Source organism: Panthera pardus, unplaced genomic scaffold (assembly GCF_024362965.1).
Source record: "Panthera pardus isolate Hobbes unplaced genomic scaffold, ASM2436296v1 HiC_scaffold_21, whole genome shotgun sequence".
Lineage (NCBI taxonomy): Eukaryota > Metazoa > Chordata > Mammalia > Carnivora > Felidae > Panthera > Panthera pardus.
In genome coordinates, this window is record NW_026526777.1 from 3,696,017 (window position 1) to 3,719,233 (window position 23,217).

At 46.6% G+C, this 23,217-nt stretch overlaps 1 protein-coding gene across 3 annotated transcripts in view; it reads right to left on the reverse strand.

The window, feature by feature from the left end:
- Window positions 1-23,217, reverse strand: part of SPTA1 (spectrin alpha, erythrocytic 1) — a 70,664-nt gene that overhangs the window by 46,372 nt on the left and 1,075 nt on the right. For all 3 annotated transcript variants that reach the window (XM_019433327.2, XM_019433326.2, XM_053908892.1), the window contains exons 2-18: window positions 22,759-22,998; window positions 21,079-21,204; window positions 19,036-19,176; window positions 18,162-18,308; window positions 15,977-16,110; window positions 15,277-15,421; window positions 12,969-13,123; window positions 11,868-12,003; window positions 11,666-11,767; window positions 10,084-10,221; window positions 9,381-9,491; window positions 7,834-7,911; window positions 7,531-7,686; window positions 5,949-6,153; window positions 4,304-4,485; window positions 2,441-2,684; window positions 1,081-1,203 (exon numbers count right to left, since the gene is read on the reverse strand). In XM_019433327.2, coding sequence (XP_019288872.2) covers window positions 1,081-1,203; window positions 2,441-2,684; window positions 4,304-4,485; window positions 5,949-6,153; window positions 7,531-7,686; window positions 7,834-7,911; window positions 9,381-9,491; window positions 10,084-10,221; window positions 11,666-11,767; window positions 11,868-12,003; window positions 12,969-13,123; window positions 15,277-15,421; window positions 15,977-16,110; window positions 18,162-18,308; window positions 19,036-19,176; window positions 21,079-21,204; window positions 22,759-22,995 — 2,560 coding nt within the window. In that variant the 5' untranslated portion in view covers window positions 22,996-22,998. The remainder of the gene's footprint in view (window positions 1-1,080; window positions 1,204-2,440; window positions 2,685-4,303; window positions 4,486-5,948; window positions 6,154-7,530; window positions 7,687-7,833; window positions 7,912-9,380; window positions 9,492-10,083; window positions 10,222-11,665; window positions 11,768-11,867; window positions 12,004-12,968; window positions 13,124-15,276; window positions 15,422-15,976; window positions 16,111-18,161; window positions 18,309-19,035; window positions 19,177-21,078; window positions 21,205-22,758; window positions 22,999-23,217) is intronic.

The window sequence follows — 23,217 nt, forward strand, 5'->3', positions numbered from 1 at the left end:
TGTAACATAAATTCAAAGCTTAACTGCATGCTGTCTACAAGAAATCTGCTTTAAACGTAAAGAAACAGAGTACGAGCAGAGATAGAGAAATATATATTGTGCAAAGATGAATCAAAGACAGCTGGTGTGACTGTATTAGAGTCGTGCTAAGTAGGCTTCAGGGTATGACCAGGGATACGGAGAGCTATACCATAATGTTAAGGATTTAAATTCATCCAGAAGGCACAACAAGCCTAAATATATCCGCACACAATTAACATAGCTTCAAAATACATGAAACGGAAACTGATAGAACTGAAAGAAATAGACAAAATCCACAATTACAATTGGAGATTTCAAGGAAAAAAAAATAAGGTGAATCACTATAATAACATAGCAACCACAAATGAATCACTGTTGAGATCTGAATTTTTGCAGAGCCATGTGAATTTTAAACTATACTTTCGATAACTGGATCCTGGCTGGCAACGATTTATTCTTTTTCTGGCCCCAATTTATTCTTGAATCAAGGGAGAAACAATCCCAGCGTAATCTACTGTTGCTTGGAATTTGATGCTTGGTTTTGAGCATCATATTTAAGCAGTAGGGGTTTCTGAAGACGGGAGGCCAGGAGGGAAGAGACATATCAAGACTATATAAAGTAAGGGATTTAAATAAATGGTGCTATTTACCATCAAGACTATAAGACATTGGGAACCTAAGGCAAGTCTTCACAGATCTGGAAGCTCCCAAGTGGGGAAAGGGTGTGATCTGTTTTATGGGGCTTTAGAACTTCAATTCTAAATTCTGCAACTCCTAGAGAATATATTGGTTATTGGCATAAAATCTTTTCTTTATTGGCTTAATTGGAAAATAGAAATGACTGGTTTGTGAGGTAGGAGGGTTCCTATTATTGGAATATATAAGCAACATTGTGTCATCATTGCACCTGTCAGAAATGCCCAAGGGGAATTTCTGCATTGAGGGGGAAGGTGGATCATTTGTATCTTTCAATTCCCATGAAGCCCTAAAACGGAACAAACTTCTTCCCTTAAGTTTAACATAGTGATGATTGGCCAGTTCAACCAGAACTGATCGTACCTTCCTCTACCATTTTGTTTCCCCTCTCCGTTATCGTTCGGACGTGTGGCTCATGATTGGCGATGTCATCCTGGATGACCTGGTGTCTGTTCAGAAGTTTCTTGGAGGCAATCAGGTCCTTGCCTACAAAGAAAAATAATTTCAGGGCTTGGTGTGGTTCTAGTGTAGAGAATAAGAAGAGGCTAAGTCTATTTCTTTGTAACTCTTCGACCTACAAGTTCTTCTTTTGAGGTTGTGATCTCTGAGTGCACTTCCCGAAATTTATATTATTTGTCTGAATTAACTTTGCTCAGCGTTGTTCTTCCCCTTGCCTCTTTGTGCTGAGAAGGTTCAATTCCTCATTTTACAAAAGACGATAAATAAATCACTGTTCTCTTCCGAAGATAGGTAGAGAGGCGAGTAACTCCTCAGCTAAAACTTCCAATATCTTGCAACCAATGGTCTTTCATCAGATTACTTTCTAAAAGGTAGGCTCTTGCACTGACTAATACCCACGGGTGTCAGAAAGTTATTAAATCTTCCAACTTAGGTTGTTTCACCAAGAAAATGGTGTGTTATCTGTCTTGAAGTTTTCTTTGTTAAGATTAGAAATGACATATAAATGCCTCCCTTGCTGTTAACATTCACAAGCACCTCCTAAGTGGTATGCATGCTTAATTTTCCTCCACCTTCTTGGCTCCCGAGTTCCAGGTGTTGACTTTACCCTCCCCTGTCTCCTGTCCACGGGTTCCTCCCTCTTCCTTCAACATTCCCTTCCTTATACTTCCCACTAAATGACTTTCCAGAAACTGTGCCCATGGACTCTTCAAAGAGGTCTTTTCTCTTCTAGAAGTTTTCCCAGACTGTCGTCATCATCGGCTTCTCATAGACGTGGCCACTGAGTTCTCCTTCCACCTGTGGCCTCCCACTGATGAACTGACAGCTCCTTAAATACAGGAAGTCTGTACTTTCTCTGCTGTTCTGCCCCCTTTTACCCTTTCAGAAGCGCAGATCATTACGAAAGGGAGGCACTGACGCTACGGACAAAATCACTTGGTACCTTAAACACTAACCATGGCTGCTCAGCCAATGACCTTGGCAATACGTTAGAGTAAGTAGCAAAAAGCTGAGCACTCCAGCTCTTCCCAGAGGTCTTCCATTCACGACACTGTTTGTGACTTATTCTAGGAGGTAAAGTTTTCAGTATGAATTTTTTTTAAAAACCTCCTATGGAAGACTGGAAAATATTTTCCCGAGTGTGCAGGGAGAAAGCTGAGAGTAAACCCTGAAAGCACCCCCACCATTGCGTCCCAGCTCTCTCAAAAGGTCTGCACACCTGGACCTCCCCCGTGGCTCTGCCCACTCATGGTCAAGGACTCACCAAGGTAGGTGGAAGCCACGGAAGGCTCTGTCTCTTCTATCCAGGCTTCCTCATCCTCTGTGTCCCTGAACAGCTGCAGCAGGTGCAGAAAGTCAATGAGCTTCTTTTTCCGGGTGGCCAGTGGCTCCTTCAGGGCTTCAAACCGGGACACCAGGGACTCCCGCCTTGCTTGTATGTCACCAGCATTGGGATGGCCTATTCCTTCAAAATATGCTGCCAGGTCTGTGAGGCTGTCCACCTGATACTGAGGGAGAGACGGAATAGGTGTCAGGAAATCCCATCATTTAAATGTTTTTTTGTTTTAGATTTATTTATTTCTGAGAGACAGAGAGAGACAGAGCGCAAGCAGGGGAGGGGCAGAGAGAGGGAGACAACAGAATCCAAAGCAGGCTCCAGGCTCTGAGCTGCCAGCACAGAGCCCGACGCGGGGCTTGAACCCACGAACTGTGAGATCATGACTTGAGCCGAAGTCCGACGCTCAACTGACTGAGCCACCCAGGCGCCCCAGGAAATCCCATCATTTAGTAGAAAGGGGTGTGGGGGGATGGCATGGGGAGGTCGTGGGGAGAATCAACTCCCATTGGTACCGCGTGACGACTTCTAATCACATCCGTGAGACAGTGTGGCAGGGGTTGCTAGATTGAGGACCCCTTCTTCACCTAAGAGCTATTTATAGGAAAGTAATTCTTAAGCCACTTTGCAGAAAGACTGAATATGTATAGAGCGTGCCAAGGGAATCAGGGAAACCACAATAATCAGAGCCTTAACTGTCGGGGAGTGTTAATAAATCGTGGCCCTGAGCAAAACAGAGGGAGCCTTTCTCTCTCAGCTCCCCTTCTGCTCCTTTTCTCCCCTTAACCTGAGCTGCAGCTGTAACTAACATGGGAAATTCCCAGGCTGAACTTGGTTGTGTAGCAGGAACAATGCCCAGGGGATGAAATGTGAGGCTTCCAAAAGGAATGTCGCTGTTTTTGTTACCTCATTTCAACCTCCATCAACCGCCCCCCCACACACACCTGCCACCATGGGGGGCAACCGAAGAGTCTGGGTTTGTTTCAAGTTTTCTTTTCCTGTAGATTACTCTGTCTGTCCCAGTTAACCCAAAGAGCGGACATCATAAAAGTGTATTTTAATAAGACAGATCAGTAGGACTTTCTAGGGAACAACAGTCATTTTTAAATACAAGCTAGGACCCCGGGGGATGAGAAAGTGAGTCAGCTAGAAGCGGGCTCTCCGGAACATCACACACAGTGTCTACACTCTAACCGCTCCGTGGATGAGCTTAAGTCACAGTCTGGTGGGATGTCAGGGGGATAACCCCGAAACTAAGAGTCTAACGTATCTGCATCATAGTCCTCGCCCTGCTGGCAACGTTCTCCGTGACCTCGTGGAAGTCGCGTCACCGCTGTGGGCTTCAGTGTTCTTAACTAAAACATAAAAGAAGTGGGATTCGAGATATTTCCAAGCTTTGCATCCCGGGGTGCCGGAACAGGAGGAGGCAATGTTGTCCAAACCTTCTCGTACAGGTGAGAATCGGGTGAAAACACACACCGGAGGTGACCTAACTAGTGAGTGACGAGCCGGAATACGAAGCCCAAGTTTCTGGCAGGGAGGGTGTGATGCCAAAGGTAGGAGAGCCCACAAAGCCCCACGAGCCACGGGGTTCTGACAGAGGCCACGGGCACCCAGCGCCACGGCCACGTTAGAGAAGATCTGAGGAAGGGGCAGCTGACCAGCTAAAACTCGGGCGGTTTTACCTTTGGTGCCTCGCTCTCTTTTTCTTTCGAGAGTTACTTATCACGAGGGTGCTCGGAGCACGTAGGGGTGCCCCGGCCTACCGCGGCCAAAGGGCTGGCGACCCACCTGGCGGGTGGCCACAGCGGACTCCAGGAGGCCGTGTTTCCGGAGCAGGCTTTGGATGTCTGCCAGGCCTTTCCCATAGTCCTCGGAGGCAGCCTCCTCTTCTGCCTTGTCCAGCCAGTGTTCTAGGTCCTCCGCATTGTTCTTGAACTGTAGTTCCTGGTTAGCGTCATGCAACTGCGTCCCTGGAAGAAGGCGTTCGGATTGAGACAGGGGCCATCGCTTTCTCGTTACACAATGGCACACCTTCCATCCACGTAAGGAGGAATACAGTATGTTGATGTTCTGATGAGAAAAAAATATAGATACCCATCCCGGACGTGGTTATACAAAAAAAAAAAAAAAATATCACCTTGAATTTGTAGAACTCGGATGGCATTTGTTTTTAAATAGGGTAGCGTCCATTCTCAAAACAAAGGTACACAATCAGTTTATTCCCTGGTGACTTACAGTCCCCCTGTATTAGATTTTAACCATCCTGGGTATTTTCCTACGACGTTTATTACTCTCTAATGAGGCCTCCTTTTCAAAGGAATCCAAACCCAAGTACCGCATTTCTCCAGGGAAGGATAAAATCGGGATTGGCTCCATTTGAAATTTCGAGGTGTCTTTTTTATAAATGTCTTTCTCAGAACATTGCCAGTCCTTCTTAGTCCCCATCATGAGCCACGCCTCATGATTATCTCTTCCAGAAAATACCTTGATTATCCACACTGTTCTCAACAAAACTCTTCATTCTTTGACCTTACAGCAATTATTTGCATTATATCTGTGAGGCAATTTATGTGTCCCCTGATGGGGGGGGAGTAGCAGTGACGTCTTACTGTTACTGTCAGGTTAGATTTTCCCCTAAACCCAAAATTAGAATGCTATCCAACAGAATGAGCCTGGTACATCTCTCCTATAACTAGGGCAGAGTCATGTCTATAGATGGAGTCTGCATCTAACAAGGAGATTATTGATGGGAAAACCTCCTTGTTTGTGTCAATTTACTACAACTGATTTTCTTTTTTTTTTTTTCCAATATATGAAGCTTATTGTCAAATTGGTTTCCATACAACACCCAGTGCTCACAACTGATTTTCTAGAGAAAGGAAGTTAAAGGTGCCTAGAGATTATTCAAGTAGACATACGGCGATTTGTTTTTAAGAGCTTACAGCAGAGCCTGAACACTCTCAAGGAGGCAAAAAAAGCAAGTCGTCAAGCCCTATTTATAAGAATAAATTTAGCAGGAGCATCACATGTGGTGCTGACAGCCTTAATGTCTAAGTTAATAACCCGGGTCATAATATCTCATCTATAGAACCCAAATATGTGAAACTTGAGTTAAGGAGTCTAGTTCTAGGTGCGTAGCCAATGTTGGATTCGTGGCTCCAGAATGTTTATTCGGGAGAAAGAAAAAAAAAAGTGGGAGCAAAGTGAAGAAAACAAAAGTAATTTCGCTTAAACCTACATACGTGAAGAGAACATAAAATTGTCCATATCTAATGCTGTGATAAATTCGGGTTGGATTGTAAAAACCCCTTGATCAATACAGGAAGAGACGAACGGCATTCCTTCTCACGGTGGTCATTCAAGGTAGCAAAGGTGAAAAGGGTAGGTTCCAGAATTTAGGAAGTAGCCTTTGACCAAAACCTTTGCTCCTCACCTTTCTGCTCCATGGCTGCCAGCAGCTCCTTCCAGAGACTGACAACCTCAGCCACACGAGCCATCACCTTGTCCGAGGCGTAGTGATTAGCCTCAATCATTTCCTGGCCAGTTTTCTCCAGCGTGTTGAGCAGGCGTTGATTATCTTGCAACTCCTTTTTGAAGTCTTCTTGCTTTTTAACCCGGCTCTTCAAGTTCTGAGTATCCTGAGACAAGACCGAAGACAAGGAAACTATTAATCTAAAGAATGGGGAGCAGGAATTTTGAGGATAGGGGTCACTTTTCCCTGTAAACACAACGGCATTAAGGAAAGGAAACAAGGCAACAGTCGTGGTCCGAGTACTGAGCCAGAGAAGGTTAGCAAACTCATGTGGCCATCCCCTCCATCTATCCACACAGCACATGTGGCTAATCGATTCTTACACGTATTTCTACAGAGCCTAGATAACTCCTGAAGATTAATTTTGAATAAGGCACGCCATGCAAGTATAAACATTCAGAGAACCGTCATGAAAGGTGACAAGTTTTCCTCATTCCTGTCCTGATACTTGAACCATTCACCCCTTTGCCCCATCTGGAGAAGATCTGTTTACCCTCCATTCCCTGGAGGCACAGCTCCTCTGAAGAATGCAAACACAGGTTATGGAGTTTTACAAAATGAAAGGTACAGATAAGATGCTCAGGATCAAGGTATACACTGAAGACCGAATGAAGTCAAGAAAAGTAAATATTGTGAATAGATATTGGCCTAGAAATTAAGAGACTAATTCCAGCCTTGACTGTAAATGTGGAAGTTTATGAGTATGTATACGTGTATGTAATAGTTTATATTACATAACACCAATGAGTGAAAAATACGCATGTTACACAACCCCAAGGTAGAGAAATCTATGGGTCAGAGGTAACTCAAGAATTTGCCTAAGTCGCATAACCTGAGACAGAACAGGGAGAGAATTCAAGCCCAGGTTCACCTTCTCCAGAATTCATGCTTCAGACGCTTCTGTTAAACTGCCTTTTAAATAACTGTGTAACTTTGGGCAATTCGCTTTCCAATTCAAATCCAAATTCCCTTTCCAATTCAAATCCAAATTCCCTTTCCAATTCAAATTTTATTGGTTTCTCATCAGTAAAAATAAGGAGCCATTCCCTTCTAGATAGGAAACTGTGTAACTCTGTATTACGTCAAACCTTGAGGTTACATTTAGGTTCCTAGTAGCTTTCAGTAAACGTGAACATCCACCAGGATCGGACACAGAGTGTTCCTATTCTACAGGTGCCCAGGAGAGCAGCAGAGGGGGCCAAGGGACAAGAAGCAGCCTAATAAAAAACAGTCCCTCCCTTTCCCCGTTACATTACAGGACATTAGAAGTTGTGCCAGGGAAGAGGTGAGAGGCAGCAGGGCACGGGAAATCCAGAAGCCAGACTCTTGGCTTTCAGCTTGATATTGCGTCTTGAGGGATTCATGACGCTCCTCTGTAAAGGAGGCTCGCCTGCTGAACACTACTGTCCTTTCCACGCTAAGACTTTCGTCCCCCGAAACTCAGTCCTGCTGAGTGTGCCCAGGAGCTGAAAACCCCGCTTACCTTGTAGTCTTCATCATCGGCCAACTTTTTCTTCTTGTTGACCCAGTTCTTTAGGTCATCTGAGTCCTCATACAGTTTCTGCAGAAGCCACGAATCCTTCAGCAGTCTGCGCCGCATGGCAGCCCGGGCACGTAGGGCATCCCGCCGGGACAAGAGCTGCAAAAGCCGTGACCACACTCATGGTCAGCACAGCCAAATATGGACACCTGAGATTCACTGCCCACCTCAGTGCCCATGCCCCCAGCGCCTCCCCTGGCCCCTCGGCACAAGCAGGCAGACGTGCGTCTGTGGCCTCGGACGTACGCTATCCCGGAGAGCAGCGATCTTCTCGGAGTCATAATGGTCGTTATCGATCAGCTTGGTGGCATTGTTGTCTAAGGTCTGAAAAACAGAAGCGATAAAAACTGGAGTGGTTTTTCTACTGGGGCCCCTGAGTCAGTGGCCAGCATTTGGCCAACTGTAGACAGGAAGCCTGGAAGTGTGAGAAGAGTACAAGTTTTGGGATCGGAGATCTGGGTACTAGTTCCGACCTCTGTCACAACTTCTGTTTCAAAAATGTATACCTGACAAATTAATTACCCATTTATTCCATAATATTTTTAAAATCTAGTTTATAGTATATGAATTTTGGTGTCACTTGAAGGTGAATATTTGATCTATTCTGAAGTTTTCAGGAGGATGCACTGTGGATATAGTCATGTCCAGTAGCCAGCACCTTCTCTCTCTCTCTCTCTCTCTCCTCTCTCCCCCTATCTGTTATACATCTGTATCTCCAGCTGCATGGGAACAAGTATCCAAAATGTTTACTCATATTCATTCATCAACTTCTCAGATTTTTAGAGCTCAGAATGGGTTAAGGGATCAGGAATAGGAAAGTAATCTTAAAATAAATGAAGCATGGGGGCAGCTGAGTGGCTCCCTCGGTTAAGCGTCCAACTTCAGCTCCGATCGTGATCTCACGGTGTGTGGGTTCAAGCCCTGTGTCAGGCTCTGCACTGGCAGCTCAGAGCCTGCTTGGGATTCTCTCTCTTTCACCCAAAAATAAATCAATAAACGTTTATAAATGATATCATTTTTAAAAGAATAAATTATTTTAGCTTTCACCCGTGACAATCGACAGAGTGATCACATGGACTGATAAGAGACCATAGTAATCTCCATGTTGACTGAAGATTGACAGACAGGGCTTAGAATTTTATTGTTAGGGTTGTTGCTGCTGGTTGTGGTCCTATATGCAGACGTGTGTGAGTTAAAAGCCAGCACCAGCCTAGGAGACAGCCAAAGACATAGAAGACCAATAAAATCTTCCTGCACTTGTCTGAGCCCTGCTTATACGTTGACCAGTTTCTGGGACATGGTAACGTAGGCTTCACAGGAAGACCGTGGTTGCATTAGATGGGAGACACAAAGCTGAGGATATACAGGAATGCACAGATGTTACTTAGGCATCTAGATTATACCAGAGAAAACTAAATGGAGACATTCCTGGAGAAGATAAAGCTAAATAAGTAATACGTTATAAGTAAAATACCTTTCAAACTTCTAAGTAATGGTTCTCTATCAGATGTGGATCCAATAACAACCATCCACACTGTAGAAAAAATAAGGCAGTCCTGCAATTCATCGGAAAATGCGAATGGCCAAAATCTTTAAAAACTTGCGAAATAACGCTTTGTGGAACAAGAAATGTGACGGCAAGATGGGTATGAATACTTTTCTGGATGTTTCCTCTTTTAAAAATAATCCTCACGTTACGTCTGGCAGTGACACGTGGTCCTCTCTGAGGACGGGAGTTGTCTCATGACGCAAACAAACATGGAGGCGGCGCCCACACCGGGGGCGCTTCTTACTGTGATCTTCTCCTCCTGGGCATTGAAGGCCTCCTCAAAGTCATCATGCTTCTGCAGAAGGGCTTCCACGCTGCCCAGGGAGTTCCCCAGGTCCTCATCTTCCAGGAAGGCCTGTAGGAGACAGAGAGACACATCTCCGTTCTCCTCACTGGTGAGAATCATTGCTTTTGGAACACCTCTGACACAGGGACTAAGGATGGAAGGGAGGTGGTGGGAGAGCAAGGTGGGATTAGCACATGGCGGGGTGGTGTGTGGGGACCAACCTCAAACAGCAGGAACTTCAGATGCCTTCCTAATCCTCCCGCACACTTTACCACCTCTGTCTCTGGGTCTGTCCACATAGAATCCGCCCGGCCAATCCAGGCACCGTTCTGAGCCCCCAGCGCTGCCTCAAGAGGACCCCTCACCTCCTTCAGGACATCTCTGCTTAACCCTGACTCATCACCACTTTCTATCCCTGATCCCTTAGCACTTTGATACACATTTGGCCTCCTGTTGGCTTGCGGTTAAAGTCTCTCTGCTGTGTATTTGGGTATTTTTCTAGGCTTCTGTTCATGAGGGAATTCTAAGAGCCTCATGGAAAGGGCTGCTCTCTTCTTCTCCCCACGGATCACCCTCCAGGACCTGGGACAAGCCCCAGCCTTCAGCAGCAGCTGTGAGGGTACCGATGGCAGTCCCGTGGTAAAGGGTCCCCTCCCGTTACCTCCTGTCGGCTCATCCAGCTGTCCACCTGCTCACTGTCACGATAGAAGAGGTGTAAATACAAGCACTGTTCGTACTGATGATTCCGCTGGTCCCACAGCCCTCGCAGGGCAGCCCAGTCACTGGCGAGTGTGGTCATCTTTGGAAAGGAGGAGACAACGTGAGCGTCCAGTCAATGCCAGGCCTTTGGAAGGACACGCAAATGAACAAGAAGCGGGCTTTTCTCCGCAGACGTCAATGTCTAGGTGAACAACGTGGCAGGGAAATGAGGGTAAATGCCACAACAGAGGCACAACGATACGCTTAATACGTAGAAATGACGGAGAAGAGATGAATTCCGATGGAAAGAAGCGGGGAGGAGAGTGTGGCAGGTGTTGCACCGAACAGGGATTTAAAGGGTGGGGATGGGGACCGGGATCATAGGAGGGCACGGGGATGGGGACTGGGATCATAGGAGGGCACACCATGACAGCATCATCACTCCAAGTGATTGTTAGATAATACAAGTGTCCCAGAGCAAAGTGCAGTGTCTAAAAAAGATGGACGCTGGAGGAAGGTGACGTTTATACAGCACGTAAATGATCGTTCTGAGAAGTTTGCATTCCCTTCTGAAAGCCAATAAGAACCCCCAAGGAAAGAGAACGGTGACATTCTCAAACCCATATGAGCCTTTTTCTCCTGCTCACACGTCTGCCCAAGGAATCCCAGTCTATCGGCAATGCTGCCGTGCTAAGTCCAGCAAAAAGGCAGCACAGATTTCTCACGCTCCCAGGATAATAGGTGCATTTGCAAGGATCTCGGTTTCCTTTGGCAGAAAATTGTTAAGAAAACGAAAATCCCTATTTTTTATTTTTCCCAGAGAGTTCGGGGTGAATTCAAACTATGGCCATCTCAACCTCACCCACCCCCAGCACTGGAGGCTGTGATTGGAATCGGATGAAAGGCAAAGAGGCTGCAAATCTTATTTTATTTATCATCCCAAGGAGTTTCGGTGACTCTGCGTCTGAAGCGAAATCTCTCAGGGGTCAGGGGGATGAGGTGAGTCCTTGCGATTCAGGAGGAGACGATCATGGCCAACCTGATTATTCAGCGGGTGGGATTCAGACTGTGTAAAGCTTTCCTGTTATTTAATGTAGATTTGAGAAACACAGGTATAGAAAAATCAGTGCGATTTGAGGTTGTCGAGAGGGGAGAAGAAAGCCAGCCGTGGGCCAGGCACCTTAGGGAATCCAAAGATGCGTAGGTAGTGTCCTCAAAGAACTTACAGTTTAAGGCAAGTATGGAAAAGCGATAAAACAGCACAGGTATGACAAGGCAAATGGAGGTTTTCAATTAGGTAGAAGGCGGGTCGATGAAACTTGGTGGGTTTGGGAAATAAAGGCTCGGAGGTGAGGAAGCACGCCTCACGTCCTGAGAATTTCAGATGACTCAGTTCAGCTGAAGCAATATGTGAAGGGAGCATCTCCATATTGAGAGGTCGATACGACTTCTACCCTCGTCCTGTTCGGAGATGATCATGTTATCATGAGATTCAGTGGGGCTAAATGTGTATCATAATTTCGCACACTGTTAAACTGGATTACCTTTTCCAGAACTTCATCAGAGGCTTCATGACCGACGCCCAGCAGATCCTGACCAGTCTCCTCAGCAGATTGGAATCGGTCATCATAAGAGTCAATCTCGTGCTAGGGTCACAAGACGGAATGTCTTAAAATTCAGCAAGAAACCTTCTGGGGGGCTTGGCGCCACCCTCTTCCTCCTCCTGGGGAGGCTCTTCTTCTCTACCTTGTGCTGCCTATGCCTGTCCAGCAGGGCCTCCCCACCAGCCACATCTGTGGGCAGCTCATCAGCATTGATCAGAGCAGACTTCTCTTTCATCCACCCTGAGAGCTCCTCGTAGTCAGATAAGAAGCGCTGATACCTGCAGGGAAGTTAAGGTAAAGGGCCGGAAGGAGAAACCAGGTAGGTGTGAGCGGACTTGGGAGCCTGGAGTTAGGGTTGGGTTGAGCTGAGATGTCCAACGTGCTCCTCACCCTTATCCCCGCCCCCCTCCCACTGCCCTGATGCACTGCCTGTTCCTTTAATGGTGCGGGCTGTCCCTCACTCCGGGCCGCAGACTCCCCGGACGGGTGCGTCAACGTGTGATGAGGCGCAGGGGCCCTGCTTCTCCAACATCACAAGGTCACCCCTTCCCCAGAAGCACTCGAACTGGAGTAAAGCACTTTGGCCAACGAGGCCAAAGTATAAGCCCTGACACGTAAATAACAGGAAGCAGCTGGTAGGAAAGGGGACCAGAGCCGGGGTTAGGAGCCCTCATGCACCTTAGCTCACCCTTGACCCTATTCATAAAAACAAAACCACGAAAACGGTTACTTAGTCAAACATTTAAATGCTCACCAGTTACTTTGGGATCGTAAAAGTAGGATAAACACTGTCTTCTGGGGTTTTAACGATTAACCATAAACATTAACTACTGAAATGGTACCCGGCTTTTTGGCAAGCCAGCCCACACGGCATTCGGGAAATAATTCCAGATTTATTTTTACGCCCTTCAGCCTGGAAGTTTATTTCGGTGCCTAAACTGGGGCCAGGATTTTGGCGTTTCTTTAGCTGCTTTTCCGGGTCCCCGGGCAGCTTCCTAGCATCCTACAACTGTGCAAGTGGAAGAAGACGGACGGGGTGCAGTGAGTGGAGGTGCCATTCTGACCGTCACATCAACCTGCAGAGGGCTCCTCTTAACAAATGAAGCTTCTTTTTGCCTCGACCATTGAGGAGGCGGGAGGGCTGGGTCCCTCCTCATGTCTTCGCTTTCACTCTTAATTTCTGCTTTTGACGTTTTACCCGAACCCTATAGAGAGAGAGCAAGAGGGAGGAGGGGGTTCCCACCAATAAGAAGCCTGCAGCTTCTCATATCTGCTGGCCGCCAAGGCGCGGATGTGCTCCCAGTTGGAGACCAGCTCCTCCTTCATTTGCTGGATCTGAGATGCATCTGAAGGGTGGGAAAGCATCAGCCTGTCTGCTTTGGCACTCAACTCCTTTACCTTTGGGTAAAGAGAAGGAGAGAAAGGGGATGAGAAAGAAACGCGATGGGAATTCCAAGCACTCTGATTCTCCCTGACAAAGTTTGGCGGGAGAGATCCGAGAAAGCAGCCGTATGAATACTAATAACTTAATACACGTACACTGAGGCTTTTATGTTAATATGCGGACGTGCTATTTCAGCATTAATAATTTACTGACCGTGTTTGTTTCTTACGGTGCTTAGCACTTCACACGTGTTTGCTTGTTTTCCAGTCTTTTGAAAATAGTACTCAGAGGTAGAAACTATTCTTATTCCCCTTTTATGCGAAAGCTGGGATGGTATTTATTAGTGCAAGGGCATTTAGCGACTAAGTACCAGGAGCAAGGTTTAGACCTCAGGCTGTCGCTCACCACCCTCTACACTGTCTCCATAAATATTGTTGTGGGAATCATTATATTCAACTATCATCAGGTGTCGTCTAGGATTTGAGGTTTTGTTATCCGGAGAAAACAGTAAGACAAAATGCAAAACTGCTCCAGGGACAGAGCTACGGTCAGGGCACAGCACACGGGGCCCTTCAGTGGGCTGACTGCTGTGCATACTCCATGAGTTGGTTGAACTCATGGGTGATGTTGTGAGGGGGAGGAAGCAAAGAAGGAAGGCAGTCTGGAGTCGGGGCTTCTACTAAGTTCCGTCATGCCTGTGTCTACTCCTCTAGGGATAGGGACCCGTGTCTTCCAGCTTTCAGGTAAAGGGTTAGTACCCAAAATCTATAAAGAACTCATCAAAAAACAAAGAATCCAGCGAAGAAAGGGGCGGAAGACACGAATGGACACTTGTCCAAAGAAGACATCCAGATGGCCAACCGCCACACGAAAAAATGCTCCACATCACTCATCATCAGGGAGACACAAATCGAAACCCCAATGAGATACCACCTCCCACCTGTCAGAATGACTAACATTAACAATGCGGGAAACAATAGATGTTGGAGAGGATGTGGAGAAAGAGGGACACTTTTGCACTGTTGGTGAGAATGCGACCTGGTGAAGCCACTCTGGAAAACGGTATGGAGGTTCCTCAAAAAGTTAAGAGTAGAACTACCTTGCAACCCAGCAATTGCACTACTAGGTACTTATCCAAAGGATACAGGGGTGCTGATTTGAAGGGGTACATGCATCCCAAGGTTTACAGCCGTGCTACTGACAACAGCCGAAGTATGGAAAGCTCCCAAACATCGACTGACGAGTGGATAAAGAAGATGTGGTATATATAAACAATGGAGTATTACTCGGCAATCAAAAAGAAGGAAAGCTTGCCATTTGCAATGTGGATGGGACTAGTATACTATGCTAAACAAAACAAGTCCGCCAGAGAAAGACAAATATCATATGATTTCACTCATATATGGAATTTAAGAAACAAAACAGATGAACGTGGAGGAAAAGAAGGAAAAATAAGAAAAACAGGGAGGGAGGCAAACCATAAGAGACCCTTCGATACAGAGAACAACCTGAGGGTTGCTGGAGGGGAGGTGGGTGGGGGGATGGGCTAAATGGGGGATGGGCATTGAGGAAGGCACCTGTTGGGAAGAGCACTGGGTGTTCTATGTAAGTGATGAATCAGCGGATTCTACCCCTAAAACCAAGACTATACTGTATGTTAACTAACTTAAATTTAAATAAATAAAATTTTTAAAAAAAGAGAAGAAAACCCAAAGGTGGACCTAGTAACGTGCCCTAGGTGTCTCTGAGTTTCTTATAGAAGAGCAAGAAGAAATGTCTTCCTTTATCTACCGAGTGCAGGAAAAAAACCAAGCAAGATTGAGCTGGAAATGACGAGTGCGTTTTGACCAAAGAAAAGATTCCCTAGCTGCAGGTACAGAGTGAGATTAGGAGGCCATTCTGGGAGGTAGCTTTTTTTCTGTTTTTAAATCACGAAATTCATTGCAAAAAAACACAGGACTATATAAAAATCTGTGTATCTTTAAAGAAAACTAAAGGATATCCAATGGCCATGTATAAGTTACGAACTAGAACAAGAAGAATATTCAGGGCCGAGGAATTTCTCCCTCATTGGAATAATGAACTTACTGCGTCCTCTGGAGGCAAGATGGCCAGCAAATACCTCTTCTAGCCCAGGACGCTGGCCGTTCTTCCAGCAGTGGCTTACCTTGTCCTGCATGACTGCGAGGTTCCTCTCAAGACCTTTGTGACTGTGGAACAGCGCCTCAGAGCTAATGAGATCTTTGCCGTAGTCCTCAGAGGTGAGTTGAGGCTCCTTCTCTTTGATCCACTGGACGGCCTCCGTCACATCCCTGCCAGACAGCCACATGAGCTCCAACAAAGAAGATGTCAGGAATTACAGGGCAAACAACACACACGGCAAAGACCGCCCTGGTCCACTCGGCTAGCAATTACCTGGAATTCCCACTCACTATCGAAGAGTAATGCAAAGAGTTCTTGCTTTTAATGGCTTCCATTGACATGTAGGGGCCTGGGCATCTCCCTGGTCATTGGGCCTCTGCATATACGTCCCATATCTGGGTCAGCTCTTAATGAGTCTTTCTTCTACCCAACTCAACCTTCCACTCCCATCCAGTTCGTAATATGCTTTCCTTGCCTCTGCAGCCTTTCTATCACTAATTCACCTGTGCTACTTTTACAGCTTTAGTCTCCAGTCATCACATGCTTGGCCACGGGGTGGGTCACAGTTGTCATAACTACGCTCTCCCTTGCTGCCTTAAATGCAAGCACATGATTTCCTTTGGTTTGAGGGATTGGCCAGTAATTGCCAGCAGCAGACAGAGGCTGGCACAATCAGATGGGGCGCTGTCGTAGACTTTCCCATAACGTGTGGGCCAGATTCGTACCTTTTGAATCGCTGGAGGTCTGCAGCATTGGCCAGTGTTTCCTGTCGCTGCCCAGCCAGGCTGAGGAGACGCTTCCAGGCGGTGTTCACCTCATCCTGCTTTAGCTTAATCAAGGGCAGGTCAGGATGTTTCTCCTGTGGGAGGGGACCAGTGCGGGAGTGAGGCAAAGGTGAGATTATTCCAAAAATCATTTGACGTTTCTCATCTCACGCTAGTTTGCACTTTGCCAGGCATGGAGAACGACCTTTTGGCCAGATCCCAGTCTTTGCCTTAGCCCTGCGCCCTAGCTTTAACTCGATCCACATTGCCAAAATCTAGAGGCCAAGCACCCAGATACGGTCTCTTTCACTCGCAGCCCTGGGGCACCCTATTAACACACATTGCTCAGCCATGGTGTTATTTTCAGAATTCCACCTTGTTGGTGCCTGCTAATCCCCTGAAAATCCTGAAAACCAAGGAAGAAAAAGCCCCGTCTGTGAAATATGACTTTATTTTCCAAAACTCTGCTACTGTGGTTCTTAACGTCTCTGGGGTCCTGACGCCTTCGAGAATCTACTGAGAGATTATACAGAATTATACACACATGTATCCACATTTAATTTTGGAGAAAAACTTCATGGATTGTTGCAAAACATCTGAAGCACTGAGATTAATGAATACTAGGTTAAGTTAACAGCATAAGCCTATGTTGACACTTGGCACTTTTGAGTAGTTCCCACGTGTCTGTCTTTCTGCTCCTCCCGTCCCTGTCTCTTCACATTTCCATTCCCAATTCTGAAGCTGCTCCAGACGGGATTTTCGAGACTCTCCTTCCTGGATAGATGGTCCTTTCTGTTTGGCGCTGTGTGGGTCCCGGTCCCAAAGAGCAGAGGACGCGCTCTAAGCTGTGTTGATCCTTCCCGTGGTAGGTTAGATAAATGGCCCTGCTATTTTACCAGGAAGCCTTCCTTTCGAGACGTGAAGTCCGTTTCCTCACGCTTTGGATCTGGGTTGGCCTATGGCTCGCTTACCATAGGATGTGCCAGAAATGATACGAGCTCCTGTACTTTCAGCTTCTGTTCTAACCTTTGGAACGCTGACACATAAACAAACGTGAAAGACCGTGTGGAGAAACCCCTCATTATCCTCGCCAAGGCCGCAGACGTGGGGGCAAGGCCATTTTAGACCCTCCGCCCCAACTGAGCCACCAAATAACTGCAGCCACTTAAGAAACCCAGGTGGGACCAGGAGCATCGTCTAGCGGAACAGCTGAACCACTGAATCGGGAAGAAGTAAAACGTTTGTTGTTTTCAGTTTTGTGACGGTTTGTGAGATAGCACCGAATAACTAAACAACTTCCACAACAAGACACAGCTGGCGGAGAGAAAAAATTTAGAGACTGTTGGAAACGTGGCCTGGAAAAAAACTGAGAGTCAGTTACTTTCCCCCCTCAGGTACCCATTCGTCCTGAGATCTCGGTTCTGTTAGTACAGAAAGATCGTTGCCCTTCTGGAGATGCAGTGAGGAGGAGACCACATGGCAAAGCACAATAGCCAACGCTTGGAGTTTCGAATTCCTTTATAGCCACATAAAATTTCCTTTATAGCCACATAAAATTTCCTTTATATACAAACAAAACCAGGCCGGCTTCCCGGTTTTCTTGCCACATCCTACAGTTACGTAGCCCCACACTGAATTGTTTGTCTGCTACAGATATTGAAAGCTTATTTAAACATTTTCTTAAGTAAAGGAAGGTAAATCTGCCTCCCTCCTCCTTCCCCCACCCACAAACATCATGTATAATAACATTGTCCATATTACAATAGCCCACCATTATTTTACATTCTTTGCTGCTTTATTCGGGTTCTCCTTCACGAAAAGGGTGCTGCATAAAACTGAGTGGTTGACCGATTGGTGTTCCGCACAGGAGTTACCCGGTTGTGGGTCTCATTCCTCCGCGCATGTGCACAGGCACACCCACAGGTGTGAACACATACGCTCTCCCTCCCAGTCACGCCTCTATTTGCACAGACTGGCAAGGGATGGACCCGGACAGGAGAGGAAGTTGCCCCGGACCTGTCACGACAAGGACATGCAGCCTTGTTTTCTCCCGATGCCCGTGTCCCTCACGTCCCACCTGCTGATGGCGGAAGGCTTTGGCTATCGGGAGCCCTTCCCTGCATTGACCCTCTGCTCCCCACCTCACCTCGGCACACTGGTTGGCATACTGGTTCATTCCATCCAGTTTTCTTTTCTGAGTTTCCAGGTCCGCCTGGAACTCCTCAAACTTCTTATGCAGGACCTCTGTGCGTTCCCAGTCCTCACCCAGCTCTGCTGACGTCACTATAGCCTCCTGTGGACCAGGAAAGTCTGTTGAGCCACCGGCAAACGCTTCAGAATTCCTGCAGTTCAAATGCCCCAAACCATTGCCCACACTCCCCGGAAATCTCAGAAGGAGGGGCTGGTGGGGCCTGGGAGAGACCTTGAGGAAAGAGCCAGAAGCAGGAGCGGGTGTCCGGAGGGAGCACTCTGGCCCAGGGCATGGCACTCTTTGAGGTAATCTTCCAGAAAGACCAGGGACATGGTTGGCCAAGGCTCCCGGAAGCACCCTTTGTACTTTGGAACATGAGAAATAAATTCATCCTGGTTCTACTCAGGTCGACACACTGAGAATCCGCAAAAGGGCTGTGCTACGCACTTACTTGCTTACTTGTTATCTTCAGCCCTAACTACGGGATCATTCTTTCAGTGTCTAGAAAAATAGTTACAAGTACTGAGAGGCAGCCCTTAGGGAAGGAGCAGGCAACACCGTCAGCCTGGACCCAGAGTCAGAGCAAAAATTCAGGAGAAGGAGCCGAGGGGCACGGAAAGTAGCCGGGGACAGGCCGGGAGCTCTTTCCCCCCACATTGCAATGTCAGTGGTCTCCAGGATACCCCCACATCTCTGCCAAAATTCCTACTTTCCGGGAACAGAGTCCAGGAACAGGCACCCAGACTGGTCTACGAATTGCCTGCGTTCAGCTGCCGCGGGGTGCCTGGGACGCGAACGGGAAGTCCTCTGTGTCCTGCGCGGTCCCCACCTTGTCTCCGACCCACTCCAAGGTGTCGGCGCACTCCTGCAGGTACTGCTGTAGACGCAGGGCCCGCAGCAACAGGGCGCCCCTCTCCCGGGTCAGCTCCAGAAGGAGGTCCCACAGCGTGCGCAGCTGCTCCAGATGGGCCTTTGGGAAGAGAGGCGAAACCGCTCAGACACCGCACCTGCCTAGGGCAGCTGGGGCAGGTGCACACTCCCCCGGGGGGCAGGGGGGCTGGATAAAAATGTCATCCGCTCGTGCATTGACGGCTCCACAAGCATTTACAGGAAGAAATCGACATGCACGGGAGTAGCTGCTAAACCAGGCCGGATGTGATCTGCCACGAGAGAAAAAAATGTAAATGTGCAGGGTGAAACGATTGCCGACCACAAGACAGGAGGCCACAGAGATTCCTGGAAGAGGGCTCATGTGAACTGAACCTTGAGGAACAGATAGGATTTGGAAAGGTCCATGATAGGCAGGGGGCGTTCTAAGTACTGGCCAAGGCGTAGAAGAAACTTAGCACGAACTGTTTGCCAGAAGGAGTGAGAGTTACAGTTTTGCTAACTTGTAGTGGAAATTAGTGGCACCAAAACCATAAGAGAATTTTTGGACTATGCAGTCAAGGCTTTGACGCCAGGTTAGCTTAGAAGATCATGTATTACATAACTTGAAAAACTGAAGGCATCGTCTGTGTTATGTCCACAAGAATCTTCTATTTTCCAACTGGTCCACTGCATAAGGTAGCACACAGACCACACTTCTCTCCGAATCCTATAGCGGTGCAGTCTGATAGTTGTGAAAAGGTTTCGAACGTGGCTCAAATATTGTAATTGATGTAGGGGATCAGTGGCACACAAAGCTGGGAATAACACAAAAACGATTTCAATTGTGCACCAATAGGTACATTTTGAGATTTTTCTTGTTACAGACTCTTCTTTCCAATAAGGTTCTCTTCTGGTTAAAGTCTGTGTTCTCTGGCCATATTTTGTTGACAGTAAAATGGACCAGAATTTGTATGCCAAATGTGGAAAGACTAGACCCAATTTTTAAATATGTAACGTAAATCTGGGCTGACGCTTCCAAAACAAAACAAAAGAACTCAGTGAAAAAAAGAAAAAAGAAAGAAAGAAAGAAAGAAAGAAAGAAAGAAAGAAAGAAAGAAAGAAAGATTTCACTCATGCAGAAGAGATCCTGAAGTGACTTTATCAACACAAGCATGTTGGAAGTGTGTGTGAATGAAGTCAGAAAAGAGTTGATCCGTTAGTAATGGATTCCAAAGGGGTGATGGTCTTCAGTCTTCAGTGTTCAGGGGGGACTTTCTGAAGACGGGATTTGGGGAGCAGATGTACAGAACTACGATAGTAGTCACAGCATATGGGCTGTGAAGAGAGGGAGGCATCACAGACAGACAGGTATTTCAGAGAAGATTCAAATGGCAGAGCATCCCTTGTTTGCAGAGTCTAAGGAACATGGACCCTGAGGTCAGAAGAAATAATCAGAAATGACATTTGGGAGGGGCCCCCGGGTGGCTCAGTTGGTTGAACGTCTGACTCTTGATTTTGGCTCAGGTCATGACCCCAGGGTCATGGGATCAAGCCCCGCGTTGGGCTCCACAATGAGCATGGAGCCTGCTTGGGATTCTCTCTCCCTTTGTCCCTCCCCCACTCACACCCTGTCTCTGTAAAAAAAGAAAAATTAAAAAAAAATTTTTTTAAAAAATGAAATGACATTTGGGAAAGCCAATTCATCTGGGACACGTGGAACTAGATTGAAAGGGACTTGATCTTCAGCGAAGTTATCCTGCGGTGGTCAAGGAGGAGTGTGATGCTACCCCAGGATAGCTTTTGTGTCATACCTCTTTTCCCACCCCAGGAACAGGAGGACGTCCCGTCATTTTTCCTGCCCCAGCCCAGTAGAAGATCAGAGGCAGGAACCCCGGTTCCAAGCCAGCTGCATCTAGCTGCATACCTGGCATAATCAATGAAAACTCTGATAACATAATAAAAAGTTGGACTCATCTCTTCCAGAGTCAGGTGGTATAGTTACCTTGGTGTCCTCATGGGCAAAATGCCCCTCGGCAAACCGGGTTTCCCTGATCTCTTCCAGTTCAGGAATGACCCTGGACTTTGCTTGCACTTCTGCTTCCAAGGATTCATGCTTCCGATACTTGCCCTGAAGTTTAGAAATCAGAGGACAAAGTTACAGACAAAGAAGGAGGCAAACCGTAAGAGACTCTTGAAACCTGAGAATAAACTGGAGGTTGATGGGGGGTGGGGGGAGGGGAAAGTGGGTGAGGGGCATGGAGGAGGGCACCTGTGGGGATGAGCACTGGGAGTTGTCTGGAAACCAACTGGATGGTAAATTTCATATTTAAAAAAATAAATAAAATAAAAACGTGTAAAAAATAAAAAGTGAATTAAAACTCTAAAAGTAAAAATAAAACAAATAAAGTATGGATATACTTAAAAAAAAAAAGAAATCAGAGGACATGGCTAATGAAGCCTAGCGTCCCTGGGTCCTAAAAATGTTCTTCTGTTCCTTTTTTTACTTTCGGGCGGAACTACTTGCTTCACAATCTAGATTAAGTGGTAACCCGTGCTCAGGGCTGGAGGAGTCACATCCTACAAGAAATGGTCACTCCTGGCCCCCCCAGGCTCAAAGTCAAGGGCCACAGAGAAATGTTTTGTCCTGTTCCCATCGCCTTTGGGGAGTTTCCAGTAAATACCCTCCATCGCCATCGGTGGAAATGAGAAGATGCCCCACATTTGTTCCTCTTCAGAAAAGAGGAAGTAAGTGCTATGGAAAGTTGAACACAATGAGGAAAGTGATTATTACAATAATGGCTTTTTTGTGATTGAGATGTTTTCGTTTCTCAGATTATGCTGTTATTGGCCTATATAAATGGATGCACTTAATCCATATCACTTTGTTCTTGACCCAGTGCTTCCTCTCCAACATCAAGTACCCTTCTTAGGCAGGTTACCTTTTCTCCTGGTCGTGACTCTGTCACATGCTGTAGGACAAGGAGGAGAGGAGCTTCCATCAAAGCTCTCCTCCTGACACCTGTCAAGTGGACTTATGAAGGGCATGGATAGCCCCTTGGGAGAAACCCAGGAAAAATTCCACTTTATTCCTATCCTTCTGAGCAGGGTGGAGGGCAACTGATTCTGAGGCACTGACGTTTCTTCACCTCAAAATATTAAAATCACAGAGTGTGTCATAAATTCTTTGAACTCTCAGTCACTGTTTTGCTCATGGCTTAATTTCAGATTCAGAATACATTCATAGAGGAGCGCCTGGGTGGCTCATCAGTTAAGTGCCCAACTCCTGGTTTCAGCTCAGGTCATGATCTCATGGTTTGTGAGATCGAGCCCTACATTGGGCTCTGAGCTGACAGGGCAGAGCCCGCTTGGGATTCTCTCTCTCTCCCTCTGTCTCTGACCCTCCCATTCTCTCTCTCTCTGTCTCTCTCTCAAAAATAAATAAACGAACTTAAAAAAAAAGAATACATTCATAGAGCGAGTTTCCCTTGTAAATAAGGCACTGAGGCTTGAGAAGTTAAAGACATGGGCCATTTAGAAACAGAATTATGGTCCCTAATGGGTAGTCTGATCTTTCTGTGACATTATCGCCTGACAGTTAACTAACTAGGCACTTACATTACAAGAATGTTACCCTCCGTGGAGATCTCAGGGTCTGCTCTGGGGAAGTCAAACGACTGACTACCTGTATGTTAGTTAGATCTTCGTAGCTCTTATCATCTGCAATCTTGAGTTTCTCCAAGACCCACTTCTCTAGGTCATCTGCATCCCGTCTGAAAACCTGGTAATGATAGGACTCTTCGAGCTTCTGACCCCTCTCCGCAACCAGCTCCTTGAACCTCTGGTACCGAGTCAGCACCTCCCGACGTCTCTCCTGGATCGCCTCCGCAGTTTCCAGCACCTTTGGGCCACTAGTCTCCATAGCCTGAAAGTTAAAAATCTTCTCTTACTGGTGCTCAAATCTCTATGATGTCCCTTTTGTATGTCCTAAGGCCTTTACTCATGTGGGACTTAGATTCAGATGTCTTGAAGCCTGTTGTTATTAGGGGTCCAGTGTATCTACATAATTTCAACCTTATCTAGCTACCCTTTTGGCTAATAATTCTTTAGCACTCAGAACATTCTTCCAACTTTTCACATAAAT